Source organism: Eutrigla gurnardus, assembly GCF_963514095.1.
Source record: "Eutrigla gurnardus genome assembly, chromosome: 7".
Classification (NCBI taxonomy): domain Eukaryota; kingdom Metazoa; phylum Chordata; class Actinopteri; order Perciformes; family Triglidae; genus Eutrigla; species Eutrigla gurnardus.
The window spans coordinates 17038258-17054870 of NC_139921.1; the positions used below are offsets into that span (position 1 = coordinate 17038258).

The 16613-nt window shown below is 42.0% G+C and overlaps 1 protein-coding gene across 1 annotated transcript; it reads left to right on the forward strand.

Moving 5' to 3' along the window:
- Positions 1-258: 258 nt before the first annotated feature.
- Positions 259-13841, forward strand: LOC311016200 (RAS guanyl-releasing protein 1-like). The gene is made up of 17 exons (XM_084013774.1): positions 259-478; positions 1013-1188; positions 5246-5351; positions 6855-6917; positions 7007-7138; positions 7484-7637; positions 7790-7963; positions 8824-8940; positions 9024-9299; positions 9708-9788; positions 10490-10594; positions 10772-10881; positions 11336-11480; positions 11596-11632; positions 12041-12172; positions 12886-13211; positions 13303-13841. Exons 1-17 carry the CDS (start codon positions 345-347, stop codon positions 13435-13437), a joined length of 2403 nt encoding a protein of 800 aa, XP_083869900.1. The 5' UTR covers positions 259-344; the 3' UTR covers positions 13438-13841.
- The last annotated feature ends 2772 nt before the right edge of the window (positions 13842-16613 follow it).

Sequence of the window (16613 nt, forward strand, 5' to 3'; positions counted from 1 at the left end):
GTGCAGTCGTGGAGACTTAAATCTATGATCCAATTACTAATCCTTATTACATTCAAATGATTGAGATGCCAGTAAAAATGTATTAACTGCTTCTCATTTCGTTGGCTCTTCCAATCAGAAGAGACTCCACCAAACTACTTATTTAATTTAAGTTGCGAAGTAAGAAATGCAGAACGTTTGGTGGAGTTGCCAGCAGAGCTCACTCTGTGTGAGTGACAAGCCCGGCATCACGGCCGCCCACTCGCAGACAAGCTGGGTGACTCTTAATTGTGTAACGTCCATTGACTAGTCAGCACAATGCTGCTGAGACCGCGGAGGCGCACCGAGCCGAACAGAGCGATGCAATGCTCCCATCGAGGAGAACACAGATGGACAGCCTAGTTCAGCCGCTCGTCGCCCAGTACCTCGCCATGGGATGTCAAAAAGAAAACAACCAACCTGAGAGTGTAACGTCGGACGAAAAGGGAAAGGACGATGCGTAAGTCAGAATCTTTTCCTGTTTTTTTTTTTTTTTTTTTTAAATCAAGAGTTTCTCCTGTGTGGTGAAATAGGCGCACTTATTCATTAATAATGTCATTATATCACTCATCATAATTGTGTTAGTGACTGTTCTTAGTAGAAAATAAACAGACGTTTCGCAATTTGTGCCGAGATGGTGCGTAAAACGGCCATACTTTACGCACATCTTGATGCGAAACTGTTGCATGTTTCGAACAAATTCCTTCTTGTTTACTGATCGCTCAACAGTTCAAACTGGATGTCCGCAATCAACCGGCATTTCCCCAAAGTCAAAGGGAAGGGAAGGAGAACAATGAATAGCTGAATTCCAGGGGAAGCTCTTAAATTCAAACAATGGCTCCGATTCCTTGTGACATAGGTCGTTTCATGTGTCATATCTGTGGTCTCCGACGATTATGGTTCGGAACACGTGTGCGCACAAACACCACACATCCGCATAGGCAAATAGACTTTCATTACAACAAGCCCTCTCTTGCGTTTGGTGTTTCTCAAGGAGAGTGACTCCAGGATGCAGCTCCAGGTCTAGAGTTTCTCCTCCGGGCCGTCCTCACAGGTTCCACAAACCCTGCCCGGCCCCAACCGCCCCCGGCAAAGCAATGATGTCCCTGGGTCCCCTAACAAAAGGGGGGAGCTGGGAGGAAATCATCCAGGCCTGTCTGCAGCCCTTCGGTAAGTCCACGCTGACCTGCCTTGGCACCGGTGTTGAGTGTTAATTGGATACTGCAGCGGGGTGTGTACGTGTTCTTGGTCTGTGTTTGTGTAACACTGCCATTTTTGTGAAGGTTTTCTCTAAGTTCAACTAAGGTTTTCTGCAAAACTTGTCTTTGTTATTGAGAAACAATAAGACAATCAGCCCTAGTTGCTGTGGCATCATAAATTAATTTCCAAAGAAGTCTGGCATTTTGCTGCAGAACAAGTTTGGACTGGCCTCTAATGGAAAGGAGTGCATTAGGGAGTTGGATTTCATGACCCAGTTGAATTTCTTTTTGTTTGATTTAGGATTTTATGTTTTGAAGATGAAATCAGCCCCATTGTCAGATTTATGAAAAACTTTATATAATGATTTGCATGTATTATGATTTCTTATGTTTCTGCAATGATCGGCTGCACTGTATTTATCAGTTAATGTGTCAGTATCAATTTCTAACTGTGTGAAGGATATACAGAGGGTTTTTTAAATGAAAAAAGGACAGCAGTGATTGAGTAGGCTGTAGCTGGATCAATCAAGTAATGATCATTGGCTTCATCAAGTTGTCTGGAGTGCTCTCAGAGTTATGGTGATTGCGTCTCTGATGAGACAAGCTTTCAAATTGCCGTTGCCTGGTTACACAAATGGAGCCAGAGCAATGGAGAGGCGTTACAATGGGCTGCGCATAAAATGACATCCCATAACTACATTTATCCGTGGAGAGGTAAAAGTGGGTATTAAGGACACATTTCAGATTCTGAAAGGAAACTGAATTAATCAGGAGGAGGAGAATTAAGCAACCCTTTGGTACAGTATCGTAGCACCATCTGAACTCTTGCTTGGAAAAGTAATAGCACTCTGCAAAATGTGAGACATCCCCCCCCCCCACCACACACACACGCTCAAGTCGGTATCTCACCGAGTACAATGTGTTATGACTGGGGTTTTCCGTGGACAACTTCTGCTGATAAAATGGAAAATGGTCTCGCTCCTCCTGGCCCACATCACAGGCGAACCCCTGAGGTCCGCGAGTCCTGCCACCTTTTCAAATGTGAGAGTGAACGTAAGAGCTATTTGAAGGATTACCTGATGGCGGCTTCAAGCCTGGCTGAGCTGAAAGGTCAGCTCCCCTAACAGTGGTCCTCAGATGCTGACCAGTCTTTGAAATGCAGAGCACTATGAGCTGTGGATCAATAGCTGTTGACATCATCACTCTCCCTGGACCACACCGCATGCTCTGAACATGTCCAGTGCCAACCTTATTCATATATATTTAGTTTTTTTTGTTTGTTTCTTTTTACAGTTCATTTGTGTGTCTGCAGATTTTCTTTTTACTAAATATAATTTATTTAAGAAATCAAACTATCATTCTTGCAGTGAGAACTTTTCTGTTGGCCTGATAGAAATCCTTCAAACTCTAAAGCAGTGGTTCCCGACCAGACGTACACCACAGTCGTGTGAGAAGTGCTCCTTCATCAACATCATCGTATTCCAAATGTGTTCATTTTAAGTGATTTTACGTTGGCTGATAATATACGATTAATGATATCAAAGTGGATTTAAACATGGTGTGGTTGTTTCAATCATTTCTTATAGAATAGAATTGTAGATATATAATTGATGGTCTTTGCATTTATTCTATTACCACTTGGAGTGGCAGAAGCTGGATGTTTCAAACATTTAATCATTACTTGTAGTTAACTATTTCAGAATCAAAGTAAGGTTTATGGCCAATTTGGTTACAAGACTTTTGCCTCTGTGTTTAGCAAATACAATAAATACATAAAGAGGAAATGAAAATATTGGCAAAGTAAAAAGTAAAAAGTGAAAAATATAAAAATGTAAACATTTACAGTAAAACATTTAAATTTATATAAAAATACTATACAAATATGGACAATTTAACTGTTTTTAGAATGAGGATTTAGAATGAGGAATTCAAAAATATTGATCAGGTGATGTGCAAAAGTTTAATATACAGTTGTAATCATCAGATGAGTGTTAATGTAACGCATAGAGACAGATGTCTGTGGGGTAAACTATATATATATATATACACATACGCTACTTTCACACACTCATTATCATGTGGTGTCCAGTGTTATAGGCTTATAGCTATGGGGATACATTTTATATATCACAAACTTTAATTCTATAAAGTCAGACAATTCCACAATCCTTGGATGTACCCCTGGTAACTACATAGGTGCTCCCTGGGGTACAAGTATCTCTGGGAATCACTGCGTCCTGATTATAAGGGACGTATTTGTTCAGACTACAGAAAGATAACCATCATCCTGCATCTGACTTGGATTACTCTAAAACAAAGAGACCATCCAGCTCTGTCAAAACAAGGAAAAGGGACAAGCAGGTTTAGAGCGGCTGATGAATGTTTAAGATAACCTTAAAAGTGGGCCAGGCGCGGCGTGCCCTTGGCTATGTTTTCCACCAGGATCACGCAGTTCCAGCAGGCAGCAGCTTTCCTAATTTTCCAGTCAGGAACAGAGCAGCAGAGGGGATTTCCTTCTGCAATTAACCCTGTACGGGGAGGCTTAGTGGTTGGAAAGTTGTGAAAAAAAAGGATGGAGCAATTGTTTACCTGATGGAGAGTCATGACTTCCTGTTTGCCATCGGTCTGACTATGGCTGATTCACACCTGATTGTTGGAACTTAAATATAAGTGTAAGCTGATCATTTTAGTAAAACTTATAACTGAGTTTACCACAGAAGAAGTGGGTCTTGATTTATGTACATATCTTAACTTCATCAAAGGTTTCCTGCTTTCTCAGTCATGTTACATGAATTGCTCAGCATTGTTTCACTTCTCTTCACCTCTATTATTGACTTGGCTGGTGAAGTATTTGATATTCACTGGCTTCGGCTGGTACAGGCTGTGTGTTACAAACAGACACACACCCCATGCAGGATATGAGGGCTGGATTAGTCAGCTGCAGCTGGAGCGGTAGGTTGCTTACCGATAACAAAGATTAGAAAACATGTTGCCATGGCGTCCGAGGTATTTCCAAGGTGATACGGTTTAAAAGTGGGCCCACAGATGCCTGATGTCCTTGATGGTGTCATGATACTGGCAAAGCTTAAAGGGAAGCAATTCTCAGCTTGAGAACTGACAAATGTTTCTTGCTCTTTGGATTTGCAGCACAATGGATTCAATCTCTACAGATTGTTGGAGGAGGATCTAAGCCGTCTAAAACGCCCCATGATACTGTATATTGATAATAGCTTAAAAGATGCAATTACATTACTTCCTCTTTATGCCAACCGTTAAATGACTGCACGTAGCTGTGGTTTTAAGATAAGTGGTGTGTTACTTTGCTTAAGTGGCCAGGAAAAATGTGTTTTCTGACATTAAAAGACAGGCCTGGCATTGGGATGTTATGAGCCCCCATGTGTACAAGATATTACATTTTTTTTGTCAATGCTCGACAAGAATGTTTATCACTCCGTGGGTTATAAGATATCTGTTGTAGCGTAGCATCAGCCAACCAAGATAAGAAAAGGTGGTCTGGTGACAAAGGGAGGAAATGAGATATACACACAAGGAAAAAGGAAGCGAAAAAGGTAGTGAGACAAGCAAGCCACAGAGGTTCACACCGTCACAGGAAAGGGCAAATCTTTAGAAAAGGGGTCTGTGCTGGAGAGTATGACGAAATGTGTGTTATAGTGTATGCACCAGTTGGTGTTTTAGCTGGTTAACCTAACCCTCTGTCTATCCATCGATGTCATCTTTGTCATGTCAGCCTTATCCTTTAAAAAGTTGACTGATTTATTTTTAGTCCATTAGCGCAGCAGTAGCTTTAGAATTCAAACCACTTTGCTTTGTAAAAGCAGAGCAATGGCGGCTGCAAAGTGAAACTCACATGTTATGTGTAATACCACCTAAACAATGGAAACCTTGTATCACCTTTGATGCAACATTTATTATCAGGGGCTGTCTGGCCACAGGCGTTTTTTTTTTCTTTTTTCTTTCCACTTTGTAGCAATGAGGGTAAATTCAAGCATGCGCATCTTGTCTTGCAGACTCGGATGGCCGCCTGTGTGGGAGCAGCCACCTGTTGAACATCACCCTGACCATGCACCGTATCCACATCTCCTCCAGTGATCTGCTAGACAAGCTCACCACTCTATATCCTTCAACAGGCTGACATAACGCTAGAACCACTCTCTCAACGCAGACAGACGATTCAAACAATGCACCGGCCAATTCTGAGAACTAACTGTAACACAGGATCACATCACTGGCTCTGTGTGCTGCCTTCCTTTGGTTGTCAACAGCAACAGGCAGTCAAGCTTGTATTTGGCTTACAATGCAGCCTGTAGCTGTCAGTGTAAAATGTGAAGTGGCAGCTCATCTTTACTCCTGCTGTCACTTGCTGTACATCCCTGCCTGTGTTCCCTCCATCATGGGCCCCGTATCCCATGCAATAACAGTCTATAACCATTGCATATCTGGTATCTTTCAAAATGTTTGATTCTGTTTCTTTCGTTTTTCCCACTTCACACCCAGAGGAAACAAACAACAAGATGTGTTTTGTAGTGTTGTGAGTTGAGTGAAGGGCCTGTAATGTAGACTACCATTCAGGAAACGGCACAAAGACTCTCAGAGGAGCCTGCTGGCTCCCGGTGAGCAACCTCAGGGTTTCAGGTGTTAATTACCTCTGCCTCGTTCACATTCACGTCCTCTTCAACTATATATAAACACAGACACTCTACTGCTTAAAGAGGCTCCTGTTCACGCGTACCCACGTCAGAGCATGCAACGCCAAATGCCCCATCTGCTATTTTTAACCCCCTCGTTATGAGCCGAAGACCTAAAAGGACATCAAATAAATTCAGAGTGTAGGTTATAGGATGAGGCAAGAGACGCCGGGGTCATTAACAGTCTTCATCACAGTATGGCCTTGGGATTGCGTGGGCAGTTCTTGTGCTCCCATGACGCAATTAGCCTTTTTTTTAATATGCATCACTTCAAGCTGATTTCTGCCAATTGAGAGCTATAGTGTCAGACTGTTTACAAGAGCGGCTTTATATAATAAAGAAATGCTTTTGTGTGCACTGTATTGATAGGGCAGTGTTTTGTGGTGAACATGTGCAAAATGGAAGGTGGAGCGACCTTATCATTATTATTATTATTATTATTATTATTATATTGTTATGGGCTGACATCAATGATTAAAGCATCTTTAGAGAGCTACCAATAAACAGTTCACATTAATCAACAGTTGCTCTACATTGCCTGAGGTATTGATTGTGTGTTCCTCTTTGCACAGCTTGTTATTCACTTACTTCTCTATGCCAGAATGATTCATTCAGTGATGCTCATCAGAGTTTTGCCTCATGCAGTCGCCTCCTCCCACATTACCAAATGCCACTTCTGTTTGCCTTTTCGTTTAGTTGCTGCAGTTTTTATTAATGAGTTGTTTGTAGAAAAGAAACCCTGCTGTACATAATACACATATGCTCATTATTTACTCACAACATACCTGTCACAATCAATGTCGACAAGCTGCACATTTACCGACAAGCTATTTTGACGTAAATAAAAGTGTTGTTGAGCCAATAAAACCACACTTTACTCAGGTTTCTAATCACAATCAGTCAACATCAGTTCCTTAACCAAAGCCCTTACGTTTAAAATAGCGCTGGACAATGAGCAGCCGACCGAATGCCAGAGGATATGCTACCTCATCAGGTAAGGTTAACACCCCGACCCACTGTAATAGCCTACCTTTAATGGGTTGTTTCTGTATGGGTCTCATGGCATCATCTCAAAACCTCCAGGCATTGGATCCAGGAATTCTGGATGATGTTCCGGTTGCACCACAGCTTGTCAGACAGCCTGGACCAGTTCCGAGAGCTGATCAGTGAGCAGGGACAGGAGCATCTTTGCTCTCTCCTAGAGACCAAATGGATGTAAGTGTTAATCTCTGACCAGCTGGCAACTGAGACATTAGGCCTACATGACACTCAGTTAGTTTTTCAGTCACGATTACGAATACAGACTTTGAATTGGGAGCAGTATAGCATTGAGGCTTTATTGAAATCCAAAATTCATGGCTGCACCTCAAATGTAAAGTTAGTATAAATGTCAAAATATACATAATTCAGCATATTGATGAGCGCATTTCAACACAAATTAATTGTATGATATATCCAACAATGTCTGAAGCTGTAATTTTCCAATTCATGAACTCAAGCTGTTTGTTAACCTTTGCTGAGTGTAAATGGGGTTGTGCTATGTTCGATGGTGTGTTCCAGAAATGAACGGGACTGGTCTTGGAAGGCCAGCCAGAAGATCAAAGCTAACAGCAGTAAAAAGAGGAAGGTCTCTCTGCTTTTTGATCACCTGGAGCCCATTGAGCTGGCTGAGCATCTCACCTTCCTGGAATTCAAGTCGTTCTGCAGGATATCAGTGAGTATACACTCTAAAAGTTAGTTTATCGTTTGCATGTTGATGATTGGTGTATTTGACATGCATCTCCGTAAACAGAAAAACCATTAGGTATTTTCCTCTCCACAGCCTTGCAGTTTCCGTGCAGCAGTTAATGCTTCTCTCCCCGTCAGTTTGTAGACTACCAGAATTACATTCGAAGCTGCTGCATGAAGGACATCCCTGTGATGGAGCGTTCCATCGCCCTGTGTAATGGTGTCTCCCAGTGGGTTCAGCTGATGGTGCTGAGCAGGCCGACCGCTCAGCTGAGAGCTGAGGTTTTCACCAAGTTCATCCACGTGGCAAAGGTAGTGGTTTTATCTACCGCTCACTACGACTTACACCGTCTGTAGAAAAATGGAACTCTACGTGACACATTTCCACCGCAAACATCTAAGTGCTATTGTTCATGCACTTTATCTCACTGATGACTGCCTATTGTCATACTCTGAACAGCATTATATATATATATATATATATATATATATATATATATATATATATATATATATATATATATATAAAATATATAATATTATTCATATTATAGATATAAATAATATATAATTGCATAATGCATATTCACAGATTCTCAACAGCTCTGCTGCGGGCTTTAAGCCTTTCCAAAGATTTGACCAATAGATTAACTGAATGCAAGCTAATGGCGTCGTCAAGTGTAACACACTTAGACAGCGAGGAGTTTGTGGAAGTGGAAAAGAGAGAAATGACTCGTGAGTGTAGACCTTGCTTAGTAAAACCCCGTCTGAAGTGAAGCCGCCTGCAGTCTGCTGAGAAGCGCTGGCTTCAGGGAGCCGTTAGGCAGCCTTGTTAGCCTTCTCTGGAGGACCTCTCACACCGTTACACTAATGCACCAGTCTTCTGCTGCTCACTGCTGTCAACCTCCAAACTCCCGGTGTGGAAACAGATTTTACACCATAATGCTCCAGTGAAAGCACGAATATTGAGGACTGAAAAAAGAGGGGAAAGCACTTCCAAAAAAAGAGTGTGATATCATAGCGCAGAAAGAAAAAGCCAACAATATAAGTGGCTTATATAACTGCAGTTTTGTGGATTATATAACCAGGGATACCTTGAACAAGTTTAATTGTGTGTGTTTATGTGTGTTCTCGGACACACGTGTGCTTTTTTGTGTGTGTGCGTCCACCAGAATCTACATCTAATGCACAATTACAACACACTAATGGCGGTGGTGGGAGGGCTTTGTCACAGCTCCATCTCCAGACTAAAGGACACCACCTCACATGTACCCAGTGAGGTCAACAAGGTAAGTGACAACTGCCACCATGTTGGCCAGCTGATATGAGCCAAAACATCCTCACAAAAATAAAACATCCATTCTCTCCCCAGGTACTGAACGAGATGACCGACCTGCTGTCCTCCTGCAGAAACTATGACAACTATAGGCAAGCTTACAACAGGTGCACAGGTTTTAAAATCCCTATCCTGGGCGTCCACCTCAAAGATCTGATTTCGGTCAACGAGGCCATGTCAGACTACGTGGAGGACAACAAGGTGAATGTTCAGAAGCTCCAGGCTCTCTACAGCCACATTAATGAGCTGATCCAGCTCCAGCAAATCCCTCCCAGGCTGGACGCTAACAAGGACCTGGTCCATCTGCTGACGGTAATGCACCATTCAGTGCAACTTTGCATTTCAATTTTAATCAAATTGCTATGTAGCTCCGTGTGATTCACGACATTGAACGCAAGCACAGATGCAAATGAGAGCGTTACAGCATGTGGATTGTCCGCGCTTGCGTGGGTGTGATGAGAGTCTATGATCTATGAGTGTGTGGGTGACAAACGGAGTGTGAAAGAGAGAGAGTTCAGATTGCTATATTGTTGCGCCATCTGTGTGCGGTGCTTTAATCGTACTTGAACAACAGAATGCCCACTTAGAGATAGCAGTTACCCTGTGACCTAATACTGCCCTCGTCAAAACATGTTTCAAGGAGAAACATCTAGATATACTGAGATATGTACTCTGTTTACCTTTATAATGTGCTGACATGCGTTCCCTCCTCCCCTACAGCTGTCCTTGGACCTTTACTACTCTGAGGATGAGATCTATGAACTGTCTTACACCAGGGAACCCAAGAACTGTAAAGCACCTGTGAGTGATAAAAGCAGACACTTTAAGTTAACAAACGTTTACCAGCTAACCAATTTCGTGTTTGCATGCTAAATAGGAAGCTACAGCAGCCGCTGGCTAGCTTAGCTTTCAGATTGGAAACACAGTTAAAGTTAAATAACATTATTAGGAGAAAAAAGCCGATTCCTGCTTAAAGAAATAGTATGACATTTTGGGAAACACTTATTTTCTTGTGGAGATTTAGATAAGGTAATTGAGCCCACTCTCAGAAATATGAAGCTACAGGCAGCACAGCATGTTAGCTTAGCTTATGTTAAAGACTGTCAACAGTTAGCCTGGTTCTGTCTGAATGCAAAATCCCCTTACCAGCACCTTTAAAGCTCATTAAATAACCTTATTAACATGGACTACCTCCTATGTTTATTTCCTACAAAAATGTAAAGTCCAGAGGCAAAGAATTACCTTTAGCCAGAGCAAGACTACCCGTTTTCATGCTTTAAGCTATGCTAAGCTAGCTGGCTGCTTTCTACAAACATGAGACTGGTATCTATCTTCTTATTTCACTTTCAGCAAGAAAGAGAATAATAAATGCCCTTCTAAGCATAACTCAGCTTTTTTTCTTAAAGGATAAGCTTCTGAAGGCTGTTCATAGATTTAGTGTTACAGAATTGCTCATGTAATACAATGCATGTTTTTTTAATGACTAATTCATTTTCTATCAGCCAGCCACCCCCTCTAGACCTCCAATGGTTGTGGATTGGGCACCAGGAGTGGCTCCAAAACCTGACCCCCGAACCATCAGCAAACATGTGCAGAGAATGGTGGACGTAAGTACTTCCTTCTTCAAATGTAGCCTCCACGTAGCTACTCAGCAATGCTGTTATACAACCATAATCATTTATTGCAACTATTCTTCTGGATGCTGCTGCTTTGACAGCCTGCTCTTGCAGCTATTATGCACTAATAGTCTCGCAACTACGGTATTTGCCATTTGTCTTTCACAGTCCGTGTTTAAGAACTACGATCATGACGAGAACGGCTTCATCTCTCAAGTGGAATTTGAGAAAATTGCAGCTAGCTTTCCGTTTTCCTTCTGTCTCATGGACAAAGAGAAGTGAGTTTGTTTGACAAGTCACGCACACGCTCTGAGGTCATGATTCTGATTTCAGTGGAGAGAAAGAGAAAAAAAAAGTGTATTTGTAGTGATGAGTGTAGCAACAGGAAACATAAAACAGCTGCAGGATTAACCATAGCCCCCGCCAGTAAATATTCACTGTTATATTTCTCATGTTCAATGGAACCCACAGAAAAGCATGTGATCCCTCATTAAGACTTAAACATGAAAACAACCATAGTTGATGGTATTGTTTTTGCATTACACAATGACGGAAGTGGTATAGTGTTAAAACCATTTCACCACCAGAGGAAGGCCAAATAAATCAGGTCAGGTCAGGTCAGACATTACCAAACATTAAAATAAGAGGTTTCCCATATAAACAGTATACTGCTCATTTACAGCTTCATTTCCTCTTTTAAAAGTTATGTGTGTGTGTGTTCTGGTTGTCCAGGGAAGGCCTCATCAGCAGAGAGGAGATCACAGCCTATTTCATGCGGGCGAGTGTCATCTGCTCCAAACTGGGTCTTGGATTTGTCCACAGCTTCCAGGAGACCACTTACATGAAACCAACCTTCTGTGACAACTGCTCAGGATTTGTAAGTCGCCACACAAACTCAATGTATGGTTAAATATAGAAACTGCTTGAACTGCTATGTTATAGTCTTGTTTTTAGTTTTGCTTTTACTACAGTCTACATATTCTTCTTCACAGTTGTGGGGTGTCATCAAGCAAGGCTACAGATGCAGAGGTGATTATTGCACTCTATCTTGTGCAACTTAGGCGTGTCTTTCTTCTTTGGCCAAATGTGGGTCAGTATCAGGCTTAGAAATGATACACACATTGTCTTGTGTGAGCAGTTAAAGTGAAGCTATCTTAAGACGGTGTAGTGTGGTTTTACTGTGTTGCACACAGCTAGCTGAACCTTGCAGCGCACGAAAAAAAGAATCTGCAGCCAGAACCACAGTTTTTTCCCCCCTCCCCCGTCCCCAAACACATCTGAGCTATTTCTTTTGCCTATCGGTAAGCATGCAAAGGTCTGAGAGTTGCATTTGCAGAAGAGGTAGTGTTCAAAGAGAAGGCAGCAGTAGTTTGTAGATGTGAGACTAGTTCTGCTAGTTCCTGTTCTGACATGTTGTGCATTCTTTTGGCTGTTTAGACTGTGGGATGAACTGCCACAAGCTGTGCAAGGACCAGGTGGCGTTTGAGTGCAAGAAGAACACTAAAATGATGAACACAATCGACAGTCCGACGGCGAGCACTACGCCTGGCACCGTGGGCCCTTCAGAGGGTGGGTTTGGGTGATGGGGAGCATTGACACACACACACACCAGTGTCATTCATCACGCAGCCACAACAAATACATTTCTTTCACATAACGTTTCCACAGATGCACACTCTCACCTGAACTTTGAAGACAATAACAGGCATGTAACATTCGGTAAGTCTCTACGACAGGTGCCGCCTCGAAACAGCGTGGTTAAGGCACGTGTTCATCAACTTAGTATTTGATTTCCTGTAATCACTGTCTGCCGTACAGACAACAATCAAAAGGCAGAAGTTACACGATTTTACAAGAAAACAAGTCAAGAGCACAGGGTCTACTGTCAGGGAGATTACCCACCAGCTGTCATTAGGAGTCGTTTCACTTACAGTAATACTGAAGCCGCACCCCCTGCTGTGAGAAGGCCACTTTATTCAGATCAGAAAAACTTTCGATTTTACTTAGTGTGGATTGAAACACCAAGACACACACAATGAGTCTTTGTGACATGCCATTTGGTCATATGGGGATTTTTTTTCACTTGTATTTCATTGCATACTGAATTGAGTCATTTTGTTTTGGGGTTGTTGGTTGCGTCGATATCACGTTAGTATTCTCCTTTAATACATGATTTTGATAAAAAGCTGAAAAAGGAGACAGTTGAGTACATCATGATTAACAATCTGCTCTTTCCATTTGTCTCATTTCAAATCATTATTGATAATGATAATACTCTCCAGGCTCCGAAGGATGTCCTTTCCCCTACCCGCCAGATGACAGCAAAGACTGGAGCCCAGACTCCCCAGTCATCTCCTACACAAGGCCTCGGAAGGTCCATAGTGGCACCCAGACGGAGGGACCCCAACTCTGCTCTGCATCCCCTGAGGCCAGCCGCCTTCAGCCAGCTCTGCTGGTCCCAGCAACGCCTACACTCACCCCATGTCCCAGCCCGGTGCCCCAGAGAAAACAGCGACACTGTGCCAAGTGGGAAAACAGAGCATCTGTTGCTCAAAAGCCTAAAGAGCCAGAAGAGGAGAACAAACCCACCTATGAATCTTTGGAATCAGTGAGTATCAGGAGCAAGTTTCATTTTTTTCCCTCCTAACAAAAATGCCTGACATTTACTATACGTCATATAAATCTTCTGTCTTTTCCAGGACAACGAGAGGCTCCAGACAGCCAATGAGGTGATACGTAGGAAGCTGAAGGAGGCAGAGCGTGAGGTGGAGATACTAAGGACACTGCTCAAGAGGCACGCTCTCCACCCTGTGGAGGAGGACTCCTCCTCCTAGACACATTCATACACTCTCCGTCTTCTAGGGAGACTGCTGCTGCCCCCTTTGGCAACATGTATAAATCTGGATCCAATGAGTTATTGGTCCTGAACAGTGCAAGTATTTTACTGGTATAAACACCCAAACAATTTGGCATCATGTGATATAAGTAGGATACAATGCACATAGGCAGTCAAGGTGTTTGAATGATAATGGTACACAGGCAATTAAAAAAAAGTCAGTATGACAGTCACCAATAATGAGGTTTTTGGGGTGTACTGAGTTTTTGGATTCAGCTACAGGACATAGCAAAGATGCAGTAACAATACTGCAGTGTTATATTTCACAGAAGAGTGACAATCATGGCAATGAGCATTTCTCACTTTTTTAAATGAACTTTGAGTAGTTCAGCTAGGAAATTAGTTCCCTATTTAAAATAGTTTAAACATAGAAAAAATATTGACTGAAGGAATGCAGTATTTTACAGTGAAAATAGCGCAAAATGTGTTTTGATCAATTCTTGATCAATGAGAATAGTTACTTATGTTAAACATAAAATGGAAATCGGAGAGAAAAGGGACGTTTATCACAAGTCATTATTATTAAAGATGATGACCCACTGATTACAGCAGCAGAATGAAGGTCGGTGGCCTCAGATGTACAGAACTATTGTTGCTCTGCATCCTTGTCCAGGTTCATATCAAAGCTTCTCTTAATATTTATTGTGTCAAACACTACACAGGTCATACAGAGTGACAGGAATGAACGTTTTGTACAGCTTACTGGTACTTTCAGTGAAATATTTGTGCTTGTGTGTTACTTGGCATCATATTGTTACTTATTATTTTCATCTTGCGGCCATGTCATGTTATTGTTTCGTGACCTGTTGTAGCAGTGTTGTACTGTGAGTCAAGCTACATGTGTTTGTAATGCATGTAATGTACTCTAAATGCAAAGTATACACAGTGCCATCTTAATTAATTCAAGGTTCATCCTTTCTCTCAGTATTGTTCTCTTATTGTTATAATAAATACTGTATTCTATAAAATCATTGTTTGTGCTACTCAGTTTGACCACTGGGGGTCACTAAAGCCTCATACCATTTCTTCAGCTTCTCGCTAATGATTATTGACTTCTACCGAGTTTTTCAGACTCTGGGACTTGTACTATAAATGTTGCACTTTAATCTGTGTTTTTACTTCAGACACTTTGTCAAATTAAAGAGGAAAAACAATAATTGGATCATTTTCTCCACTTTTTCACCTAAAAGAAATCGTGTAAGAATAAGGAAAGCAGAGTTTCATAAGAAAAAGTTCAGCGATGTATCATGATTGGTAAATTGTCTATGAATTGTCTAAATCTATGAAAATGGTGGAGTGGTGAATTTGAGAGGCATACACCTTTAAAGACAGGCTGTGTGACCCTGTTGTCTGGAGACTGTGCCAATCTGCCCCTTCCCTTGGGCTCTTCTGCTGGTAATGAGTACAGCTCTGCACACATAACGTCGGCCCTTAGATAATGAGAGGGCAACTGTCTGCTGCTGGAGAAACAGCAGATTCAAACCAAATAGCAAATTCTTCAGCTTTCTTTAAGCCATACTACACTCAGCAGGTGATTTCACAGTGATGCTGTGAGTCAGTATGTGCATTTCTGTGGTGGTAATTCATCATCAGAAAAAAGAAAGTCATTTGGCTCAAATGATATTGTGCTTCTTTATTTCTTGCAGCTATAATGACTTGTTGCCTCGCATCGACTTGGCGCTGAGCAGAGACCCGGTGAAAAGAAGATCTTCTCCGAGGCATAACGGCAGCTCCCAAGCCTCGCCTTGGTGACAGCTAATTTAGTTCTATTTGGACGTGACACCTGGATGCAAGGGAGTATCACCCCAAGTCCACCAGGCTCTGTGCACGCTAATACTGAATAATTTCCAATACCATGGCTGGCTGAGGGAAAGTGACAGAGAGACCATGTGTTAAACTCGAGGGACGATGCCACAGTGAAGGCTTTCAAATCAGGCTGTGATCCAAGCTTGAAAGGAGGAATGAACCCTGACATGTTTAAGTAGTCATCATAAAGATAGCGGTCTAAAATCCATTTACAAAACCAACAAAGAATGTAAACGTAATTAATTGTAGTGCATTTAAGCCTGAAAGAGATTGGAAGACATATGAGCGCTAATACCTGATATGGTGCTTAACTCTGCTTTGCATTGAGAGCAAAATATGACACTGTCAAAAAGTATGCCTCATTATCGTGTGCAGACAGCGATGACTTATCACCCAGACATCAGTGTACTTGGGGGAATTGGGACATTGTGAGATACATAAGTTAACTAAATCTGCTAAGTCTAATGAACACACTCCGAAACTAATTAGGGAAATATGTGGAACATCCCATTATGTTGCCGTGACAGCAGAGTGCGGGACACGGGGAACACAATGGGAACAACACATTAAATGCATGCTTATTTCAAACACGAGGAAGAGCCGGACCCACTATGCCTGCAGGATACGGCGATGCCAGTGTCGAACTCTCACTAATTCGCTTTGATTATTAAACTGAGTTCATTAAGTTCTAACGATGGCCAAAGGACCCTTGTGGGAGAGCAGAGGAGGAAACTGGAGTGGAGTGAGAGGGGAAAGAGAGGAAGAGACACAATTTGTGGAATTTTTCCGGAGGTGGCTCGAAAAACTGTGTGAAGCCATGGTGAAATTTTTAATTAACCTTGATGATAGCGGAGGAGTGTAACGAGAGAAGGCTGTACAGGAGTTTGCCAACAGAAACATCAGCTGTGTCCCTTTATAACCTTTAACAATTGTCTAGGTTTTGCTTCACAGAATAAATCCACTTATATCAACTCTTGGAAAAATGCAGAATAGAGACAGAAGAGGCAACGCCTGGAGATGATACAAGGTTATGAATTTGTGGGCAACATTGTCAGCATAAGAGTACCTGCAGACATCCGCTGACATTTCTGGCTCTGAGTTCTTCAGAATAAGGCAGTACACACCCATAAAGCAATATATGGGTCCAGGCATATATATCCTGTAAATATGCAATGAAGTGGCTCACATTATTCCTCTTGCTGGCATACCAAACAATGCAACCACTCTTCTTGTAGTAATGTCTCCCCATTGGGTTTGGCATGGACATATATTTTGGCTGCAAAAAAAAGAAGCGTACTTAATAACACT

What these genes read in the sequence shown, in the direction of transcription:
- LOC311016200 (XM_084013774.1), top strand. Translation starts at nt 345, where the DNA reads ATGCTCCCATCGAGGAGAACACAGATGGACAGCCTAGTTCAGCCGCTC. An exon ending in CTAGACAAGCTCACCACTCT is followed by an intron (nt 5,352 to 6,854) that starts ATATCCTTCAAC and finishes CAAAGCCCTTAC; the next exon opens with GTTTAAAATAGCGCTGGACA. An exon ending in GTGACAACTGCTCAGGATTT is followed by an intron (nt 11,481 to 11,595) that starts GTAAGTCGCCAC and finishes TCTTCTTCACAG; the next exon opens with TTGTGGGGTGTCATCAAGCA.